Source organism: Ictalurus furcatus, chromosome 2 (assembly GCF_023375685.1).
Source record: "Ictalurus furcatus strain D&B chromosome 2, Billie_1.0, whole genome shotgun sequence".
Classification (NCBI taxonomy): Eukaryota; Metazoa; Chordata; class Actinopteri; order Siluriformes; family Ictaluridae; genus Ictalurus; species Ictalurus furcatus.
Genome location: NC_071256.1, coordinates 3,187,202 through 3,196,952, shown reverse-complemented (window position 1 = coordinate 3,196,952; position 9,751 = coordinate 3,187,202). Strand labels below are relative to the sequence as shown.

At 46.5% G+C, this 9,751-nt stretch overlaps 2 protein-coding genes across 2 annotated transcripts; one reads left to right on the top strand and one right to left on the bottom strand.

Annotated features, from left to right (window-relative positions):
* Positions 1-1,289: 1,289 nt before the first annotated feature.
* On the bottom strand, positions 1,290-6,286 carry sprtn (SprT-like N-terminal domain). The gene is made up of 5 exons (XM_053643504.1): positions 5,726-6,286; positions 5,513-5,612; positions 5,303-5,431; positions 4,409-4,685; positions 1,290-4,138 (listed from the first exon to the last, which is right to left on the bottom strand). The coding sequence occupies exons 1-5, from the start codon at positions 6,040-6,042 to the stop codon at positions 2,727-2,729; spliced, it is 2,235 nt and encodes a 744-aa protein (XP_053499479.1). The 5' UTR covers positions 6,043-6,286; the 3' UTR covers positions 1,290-2,726.
* Positions 6,287-6,499: 213 nt separating this feature from the next.
* exoc8 (exocyst complex component 8) lies at positions 6,500-9,287 on the top strand. Its single transcript, XM_053643518.1, has one exon. The coding sequence runs from the start codon at positions 6,956-6,958 to the stop codon at positions 9,005-9,007; it is 2,052 nt and encodes a 683-aa protein (XP_053499493.1). The 5' UTR covers positions 6,500-6,955; the 3' UTR covers positions 9,008-9,287.
* Positions 9,288-9,751: the final 464 nt, after the last annotated feature.

Sequence of the window (9,751 nt, the reverse complement as noted above, 5' to 3'; positions counted from 1 at the left end):
ATGAAAAAATTTAAAAAACCAAAGCTAATGCATTTTTATTTAATATGAACTATTAATTACGGTCAAATTTGAAAGATAAACCCAACAAACTAATATATAAAACGTAAGAAACATCAAATCGTTAGTATAAAACTAGGAATTAGCCCTAAAAAAAGGCCATACATCACTTATTTTATTTGTTTCCCGCTATAAGGAAAATACTGATTTTAATATTAGAAATATCATAAACAAAAGTATTACAAAGGAAATATATGTTGTCTTCAGATTTTACATTGTAAAAATAATAATAAAGGTTTGCCTGAGAAAATAACTTATTTGCACTCGAGAAAAGTCTTCCTGAAATAACAAGAATGTAGTCTTACAGTAAACTAAATCTATTTTAGTTGCAAATTGTTTCATTTTCCCTGTTTTTCTAGTTAAATACCTTTAAAGAAGATCTCTAAATGTATCGTTCTTCTAATATATGGTGAAAAAACAAGTCACTAATGATAGATGTTGTTAAATGTCATTTCGCCCATCCCCAGCCTTCTACAGTGTCAGTGCTGATTAAAACGTGCAGCAGGAATGAAGTCAGCTGTTACGGCCTTGACTCTTATAGCTCCGGGATCCTACAGGGTTTGAGGTCGGGGCAGTGGGAGTGAACAGATGGCCGGGTGAGACAAAACACCGTCTCCAGAGCCATGTGGCCGACACAATGACATACCACCCACCCATGCACGCACACACACAGCTGCCGGATCCGGGCATTGTTAAAACCCAGAGGAACACTAAAGCGTGGAACGACACACGCTGATTGTTAGGGCGAGTCGAGGCCCCATGCTCGCTTCCAGAAGCATGTGTATGATCACAAAGACAAAATCACAGACAATGCGGCGGGGACGAAGACCGGGATCACGCAGATACCCGAGTTCCTACCACAGCCTCGAGCTGAAATGGGATACTCATTGGGAAACCCATTAAATCTGCACTCTCTTTAATGCCATAATGTATTAACTCTGTTTAAAGCTGATTCGAAAATGCAGGATGACATCGAACGAAACGCTGCTTGGACTCGACTAGATATCGGAGTACGGGGGACGCCATTTCCCGTAATCCAACAAAACGTAATCTTTACATCTAGTCTAATTCGTCTCCCGACGAGTCAGAATCGGGATTGTGAAACGCGGAGCTTTTCCGGCAGCGATCGTTCGACTCGTGTCTCTACGCCGGGCAAATCGAATTTCTCCTTACTCGTAAAATCCCCCACTTACAAACAATTTTCACTCATACAATAAAAAATAAGATCGAGATTAGGGATTAGAGTTCTATTTATTCAAACATGAACTTGATACAAAAAATCTAAAAACAGTAAAGAAACGTGACTCGCCTTATAAATTATAACGTTTAAGATTTAGAGTAGCTGTTAAAACTGTTGTAAAAAAAACATAAACAAAAAACATAATACTTAGCAGCATTGCATCCGGACTTCAACTGCTGCACGTTACAACCTGTTATCACGAATCTGGCAACAACATCATCAGAACATCTTAATCCACAGCTCTTGCATTGTGCAACAAGATTTCTTAACGCTAAAACCACCTGGAAAACAGTCTCCGTTATGAGTCATGAACCACGTATCGTTCCCCGAACGATACGTCACACCTGAGCCATTTTCTTCTCCGATTCACAGCGTTATCGATTAAGAAGACGTGATAATGCTTTCGTGTGGAGATGAGGTGAAAAGAAGCTGCGTCGTGATGGGATGTGATGTGTAGTACAGCCCTGACTGCGCTGACGGCATGTGGAAGAGATATTGACGACGATCCGGAAATATCCGGGCTCCAGTCTGACCCCGCGTACGGAACGTACGGAATCCGATAACGCTGAAGCGCCGTAAATACGTCCAAGGACACGAATGACTCGGCGCTGTCAATCACAGCAATGCTGACCAATCAGGACACTGTGATGATGATGATGATGATGATGATGATGATGATGATGCTCTCTGGGGCAAAAAAGGTCTTGTTACATCTGCAGCATTTTAAAAGATGGAACACACACTCGGGTGAACTCTACTGCAGCGAGAAAGCGATTCGAATCTGAATCGACTCGACTGTAGGAAACGATTCACTACATTACATTTACATTATATATGTATATATATATTTTTTACGTTCTGACCAACTGAATAGTTTTACGAGGATGTTTTCAGCCCTACACGCCCTCAGACAATTAATTTATTTTTTTTTTGCTTTCTGGTTCGTTTATTAAAAGAATCAAATTCACGCCAATTCAAATGGAATGTCAGTTTTTCAATAAAACTAGTCTTCCCAAGATAACTTAAAGTTGTACCTGAGATTGATGTCTCTGTTTATCCAAACATACAGCATTCTTGAGTGTGTTACCACACACACACACACACACACACACACACATACACACACTTTGTTAAAACTTCACCCATTCTCGTCGATCGAAAGAGAAAAACGAGGTTGTTGTCGTTCCCTTAATACGAGTCTTTAGAACGTCCTGATTTTGTGAGTCGGAAGGGGCGGAGCTTGAGTGCAACGTAATCGGCCAATCGCAGAACTTGACCGTCGAAATGTACACTCGTTAGGCTACACATCAAATTCTGTAACTTAGCCTAAGCCCCGCCCCTCTCCCTTGTTGAGGGAGGATGTCAAAATCAGGATCTTTGTTAAAACACACACACACACACACACACACACACACACACTAAACAATCATCACATGAGACAGGAGTCTAGATGCTGGTTAATTTGGGACTCCAGCACTTTGCTCTGGCACACGGGGCAGGTGACCGTGACGGCAATAGAGCTGAGGAGGGTACTACCCACTCCTGATGCCCCAGCAGAGGGCACTTCAGCACCGGTTCCCTCCTCTCTATGCTCTCTGGAGAACGAGGAGGGCGAGGAGGAAGATGCAGACGAGTGGCTGAGTCGTTGGAAGTAATCGAAGATGTGTGTAGAATTCCCGTCTTCCCGCCATCTTTTCCTCCCTCCAGTAGCAGTGCCTGGTTTGTGAGGGCTTGTGGAGGCGGATGCCGGAAGAAACGCCCCGGATTTCTCCGGAGTTCCTGAGAGCCTCGACTTGGAGCTTGGGACGCTGGAAGGAGCTCCAGTTCCAGAACTCCTCTGGCTTCCGAAGTGTTTGAGATTGGAGCTTGGAGCGCCGCTTCGAAAGCTGGAAGAACTTGCACCTGACGTTCCAGTTCCGGAACTTTTCTGACTTGAATTGGATTTTGGAACGCCGGATTCGGATTTGATGAGACTTCCAGAACTAGAACCTGGAATTCCAGTTCCAGGATCTTTCTGGCTTCCGAAGCACGTTAAACTGGAACGGGGAACCCTGCTACCGAAGTCGGTGGAACTCGTGCTTGAACGTCTTTGGCTTTCAGAGTGTATTGAACTGGAACTTGGAGGAATGCTGGTAGAACTGGAAGCCGGCGTTCCGGTTCCGGAACTTTTCGGACTTCCGACGTATTTGAAATCGGAACTCGGAACGCCGTTTCCAGGTTTGATCCGAGTTGCAGAACCAGAAACTGAGATTCCGGTTGCGGAACTTCCGTGGCTTTCGGAGCGCCCTGAAGCGAAACCTGGAACGCCGTTTTCTTGTCCTTTGATCTGACCCGGAATTCCGGTTCCGGTACTCTTAGCGCTACCAAAGTATTTAGAAAGGGGCGACCCTGCGGAACCAGAGGTACTCGCGGCGCTCTTACTGACCAGGCTAGTTTTAGCAGAGTTTTGATTTAAGGCACTATCTGAAGCTTGCTTCGGTTCTAACGGATTCGTTTTCCCGGGAGATTTCGGGATCGCGTTCTGGAAGAGATCCCGCACCGTCCTCTGTTTCGGGCTCGCCAAGCTGCCATTGGTTTTGGTGACTCTCACGGGAGAGCCGTTGATGTTGACGAAGGCTTTGTGGTTGCTGACGGACCTTTTCGGAAGAGCGGTGGTGACGCTGTAGGGTGATCTGAGGTGATCGGCCGCTGAGGTTCGAGCGGGTTCCTGTAGAGGTTTCGGCGAGTGGGTGGGGCTTTGGATTTTGGCTGGTTTCTGTATGAATGCTGACGGCTGTGTGCTCCCACCGAGAACGATTCCTCTACCGCTGAACGGGATGATGTTCCTGATGTCCTGAGAACCTGAGCGAGGACAGAATATAGTCTTTACTGTTCATCAGAACATTATTTACCAGTGTAGAGCGTGGTTCTTTACACGCTTGATGAGTACACAGGTTATTTTTTTTGCGTTACTTTCACAACTACAAATTTAACTTCATTCTACATACACACTAACAAGTCTACTGTTGTCGCTTGTGGGCGTGGCCTGTCTAGCTTTTCTTTTTTTTTTTTTAAAGTTTCGAGCCCAAACAGTAGTATCTATATACTCTACATATATATTATATATCCTACCTGGTTTTATTTTGTCCCCAGGCTTCTTCGAGGCATTCTTGTCCTTCTTCTCCTCGCTTTTCCCTTTCTTCCCATAATTCTCCGGCTCTTTGATCTTGGTGTACGTTCCTCCGCACGTTCTCCGGTGGTCCTCCCACCACGGGTCTCTGGCCGACGGCGCCCGGTTCATCGCCCTCTTCACGTAGCCGAAGAACGGCTTGCGGGTCCGACACGGGCCGTCACAGCGCCACCAGTGCTGCCGGTACACGTCCACCTCGTCGTGGAAGGAGTGATAAACCTGACAGAAAAGGATACAAGACACGTGACGTGATTGAGGTGATGACTCCGAAACTATTGGAACGGCAAAGCCAATCCGTTTGACGTTGGCGTTTGAGATCAAAAGAGAGCAGGATCTCTGCTTTTTCCCCCCTAGATGTGTTAAACGACATAAAACCGTTTTTTTTTTTTTATCGGTGTGCAAAAGTATAGGAACGGAGAAGTCTCGATAAGATAAACAACGCTTAATATTTGGTTATAACCTTTCTCCCATAGACAGCTCTCTGGTCTTCATGTTGGTTTATCCTTTTTAACACCAAATGCACAGGTTTCGCAGGTGAAACGGAAAGCGAAAACCTAGAGTAGATGTTCGGAGCTATTTGCTGTTTAAACAATCGATCAAACCGGACACACCTGGTAAAGAGAAACGCCTCTCAGTGACGCGTTCCAGTATTTTTGCTCGCCTGAAAATCATCGTCCGGTACAAACAGCGCTACGTTTCATGTCGTGATCTCAAACCCAAATGTTTTTGGTGAATCAAATGGATTGGACTTGGCGTTCCAATAGTTCCAGAAGGGCCTGTAGGGTCACGTTGTCACGCAGACAGCGAACGGGTCGCGTCAGTAAATAAACTCTTACGGAGATTTTCGTTCCGCTGGCTTGATTTATTCGGTTCATGTGTTTGCAGAACTCCGGCCCGTGCCCGTCCCGGTCTCGGTTGTTCTGCGTGACGAACAGCAGGGCGTGGATCATCTCGTGCAGGAGCGTCTGAGGATAAGACAACGACGAGCGCTGGTGAGAACATGATAACAGATGATCACGTGGTCACGTCCGTATTCGGGGACTTACCTCGACCAGGTCTTTACGAGGTCTGAGTTTTAGGAGAGGTTCGCTGAGACGGATCGAACACAGACCTCCTCTGCCTTCGTAAGAGCACACGCCGGCACACCTGGATTCATCAGATATGACATGATCATTGGGCAGAAGGTGACCAATTTACATACAAAACCAGACTGATGTTCTAGGAGAACCAGATTTGAGAACCCCTGCTCTAGAACTTACAGTGTCATCCTAGGGCTCCATCTGACCTCCACCCCGCTGAGTTTCCCCCAGAAGAACAAGTCGTTGAACTGCAGGAACATGGCTCGAACATCTGGATTCGGGTCCAGCATCTCCCACGACTCGTCCACTATAGACAGCGGCCTTTCGGGCTGGACAGGCCGGTTATACGACACCACACTCCATTCAGACGACTCCACTTTCCGCTTTTTGCTCAGGGGATAGCCGTCACTAGTGTCGTCGCTCCATACAGAAGCCGGAACCTCGTTATCAAACTGTTCCTGCAGCTGCAGAGCCAGCAAGAAATCCCCATCCGCCATTTTACCTGCTGTTTTGTTTACTAAACAGCTATATAAGCTAGTTAGCCTTTTCCCCCTCCTTTCATTTAAACCGCTCTAACCTCATATTTACTCATTACCTAACTTAAAAATGAACTAATTAAAACGAACACTTTACCTACTCATGAACGAACCATTATGTGTTCAAACTTGTTGAGAAATTCGAATTTATTTACCTATTTTTTAAAAGCTACCTGCTTAACGTTCACTCTTCCTGCTTGTGTTCCAAACGTTCGTTGTTCAAACTCGACGACTCGAGGGCTCACACTACGGCGGCGTCACACCAAGTGCAGACTTAGAGAAAGAACGGAGGGACTAGGACGCTATTTGGAACACAGCCTGAAAGAGGGTTAAGATGTTGGCCGAGCAAGTAGTTACACGGGATTCCAACGCATTCAGAGTTATTTTTTTATACGTTTCGCTTTTATGTGCAATCTTGTTGTTTTAATATGTATGTTATCCTACAATAAAATATCATAATAAAGCAGCGTTTATTTTATTTTGTACGCTGTTGTACTGTTTTTTTTTTTTGCTTTGCTTTACGAAAACTGTAAAAATTTGATAAAGATGATGACAACTATACCAAGTAGATGTTATACACACACATATATACGTATATTAAATCTATACATTGTATACGTCTTTTTAATATATATATATATATAATAAAGTAGTTGTTGTTTATAGTCTTGTTCATTTTTGATAATCTCCGTGCAGATTTACGGTTGGCCACCTATTTTTTTTTTTTATTGAACGTCTTGTGCTGTGACGTAATCAGTAGTCGACTTGCTCGTTTCCGGATGAGGGAGAGTCGCTGCAGAATGAAAATAACAAGCCTTATTTTGACCAAATAACTGCCGTCTTCGACTATATAGTTACGGAAATTGACGTTAAAATGGCGGACACCGGAAATCGGCTGCGTAAACAGTTAGAGTCGGCTAATTTTGAGCCGCAGAATTACGTGAAGCAGCTCTCTCAGCAGTCTGACGGAGACAGAGATTTGCAAGAGCACCGTCAGAAGATACAAACTCTAGCCGACGAGACCGCGCAGAACCTGAAGAAGAACGTTTACAAGAATTACAGGCAGTTCATCGAGACGGCGAAGGAGATTTCCTATCTGGAGAGTGAGATGTACCAGCTGAGTCACATCCTGACTGAGCAGAAGAGCATCATGGAGAGCATCACCCAGGCGCTGCTGTCAACAGACAAGGACGAAGCGGCCAAAGAAATGCTCACGGCGTTCCCCAAGGAGACCGAGGAGGTGAAGCAGAGAACCCTGACGACACTGCTGGAGAAAGTGGAAGGCTGCAAGAACATCATGGAGACGCCGGGCCGGTATCTGGTCTACAACGGCGATCTGTTCGAATACGACGCGGACAACATGTCTCAGATACAGAAGGTGCACGCCTTTCTGATGAACGACTGCCTGCTGGTCGCGACGTGGCTCGCCAACAGACGCGGCACGATCAAGTACAAATACAACGCGCTGTACGACCTGGAGAGCTTCGCCGTCGTTAACGTGAAGGACAACCCTCCCATGAAGGACATGTTTAAGATCCTGATGTTCCCGGACAGCCGCATTTTCCAGGCGGAGAACAGCAAGATCAAGAAAGAGTGGCTGGAGATCCTGGACGAGACCAAGAAAACCAAAGTCAAAGACCGGAACAAGAAAGAAGAGGAGGTCCCCAAGTCGCCGGTCAGAGCTGAGGTCTCCACCAATCCGTTTGAGGAAGAGGAGCCTTCGGACGCCGAGGAGATGGTGGACTTGAGTCCGGAGTGGATCCAGGAGCTTCCGGAGGACCTCGATGTTTGCATCGCGCAGAGGGATTTCGAGGGTGCCGTGGACCTTTTGCAGAAGCTGAACGAGTATCTGAAGGATCAGCCGGTGACCCCGAGGGTCAAAGAGCTCAGGGGGAAAGTGGACGAGCGCGTGCGGCAGCTGACGGAGGTCTTGGTGTTCGAGTTGTCGCCTGATCGGTCGCTGCGTGGCGGACCTAAAGCGACTCGCCGCGCTGTCTCGCAGCTCATCCGGCTGGGCCAGTCCACCAAAGCCTGCGATCTGTTCTTGAAGAACCGCGCTGCCGCGGTCCACACGGCCATCCGGCAGCTGCGCATCGAAGGCGCTACCTTGCTGTACGTCCAGAAGCTTTGCAACGTCTTCTTCACCGGTTTGCTAGAGACGGCTCGAGAGTTCGAGACCGACTTCGCGGGCGACACGGGTTGCTACTCGGCCTTCGTGGTGTGGTCTCGCTCTGCCATGCTCATGTTCGCCGACACCTTCAGCAAGCAGGTGTTCGACAGCAAAGAGAGCTTGTCTACGGCCGCCGAGTGCGTCAAGCTGGCCGGCGAGCACTGCAGGCAGCTGAGCGACATCGGCTTGGACCTGACGTTCATCCTGCAGTCGCTGCTGGTCAAGGACATCAAGGCGGCTCTGCAAAGCCAGAAAGACGTCATCATCGAAGCCACCAAGCACCGCAACTCCGAGGAGATGTGGCGAAGGATGAACCTGATGACCCCCGAAGCTCTGACCAAGCTCAAGGACGAGATGCAGAGCTGCGGCATCGGCACCTTCAACCAGTACACGGGCGACGACTGCTGGGTGAACCTCAGCTACACCGTCGTGGCCTTCACCAAGCAGATGATGGCGTTCCTGGAGGAAGGGCTGAAACTTTACTTCCCCGAGCTGCACATGGTGTTCCTCGAGAGCCTCAGGGAGATCATCCTGGTCGCCGTGCAGCACGTCGACTACAGCCTGCGCTGCGAGCAGGACTCCGAGAAGAAATCCTTCATCCTGCAGAACGCCGCGTTCCTACACGAGACCGTGCTTCCCGTAGTGGAGCGCAGGTTCGAGGAAGGAGTTGGCAAACCAGCCAAGCAGCTCCAGGACCTGAGGAAGAGCTCACGCTCGGTCCGGGTCAATCCGGAGAGCACGACGTCTCTGGTGTGACCCGCTCAGGACTCAACACGACTACTAAAACGCTCACACACACACACACACACACACTTTACGTGCATTTCATTTGCTAAAATTTACACACTAAGACTCAACAACTCCTTTTATGATCTCATTTCACTCCTAATCTGGAGATTTTATTACTTCAAATCACTTTAAATACAATACCTGTGATTTATTTTTTCTTTTTCTTTCTGTTTTATCTACGATATAACCGAATATCAATTACGTGCAACACAAATGAAAAGAATGAATAAAAGAAATATACGCCTTATTCGTCCTGTTTTTATGTTTTTACGAATCTCTAATAAATTCACTGGTAAAAATGTTCAGTTGGACGTGAGAAATGAAACTGAAAGCAAAAATAAATGAATAAATGTCCAATGAATTCATTCTGAGAATTTTTCTTGTATAAAATATTTTCTTAGATGTGATGGTGGAGGGGGGAGGGGGGAGGGGGGGTGGTATATAAGAATATATTCTTATTAATAATATATGAAATATTCCGAAACAACACCAGAACTACTAATATACTGAATCTCAGATCAAAACAAATTGTGTGGAAGGAAAAATAAATAAATCATCCGTATGAATGTCACCGTAGATCCTGCAAAGAACCTTCTTCATGTCAAGAACTATTTTTTTCATTGTACATGGTTCTTGAGCCGAGCTGTATGGTTCTGCGGAGATTAAAGAAGTTCTTTATGGTATATTATAGGTTCAGAACAGTACAGTTTC

What these genes read in the sequence shown, in the direction of transcription:
- sprtn (XM_053643504.1), bottom strand. Translation starts at nt 6,042, where the DNA reads ATGGCGGATGGGGATTTCTTGCTGGCTCTGCAGCTGCAGGAACAGTTT. An exon ending in CTCGTAAAGACCTGGTCGAG is followed by an intron (nt 5,432 to 5,512) that starts GTAAGTCCCCGA and finishes TCTTATCCTCAG; the next exon opens with ACGCTCCTGCACGAGATGAT. An exon ending in TGGGGACAAAATAAAACCAG is followed by an intron (nt 4,139 to 4,408) that starts GTAGGATATATA and finishes GTCCTCGCTCAG; the next exon opens with GTTCTCAGGACATCAGGAAC.
- exoc8 (XM_053643518.1), top strand. Translation starts at nt 6,956, where the DNA reads ATGGCGGACACCGGAAATCGGCTGCGTAAACAGTTAGAGTCGGCTAAT.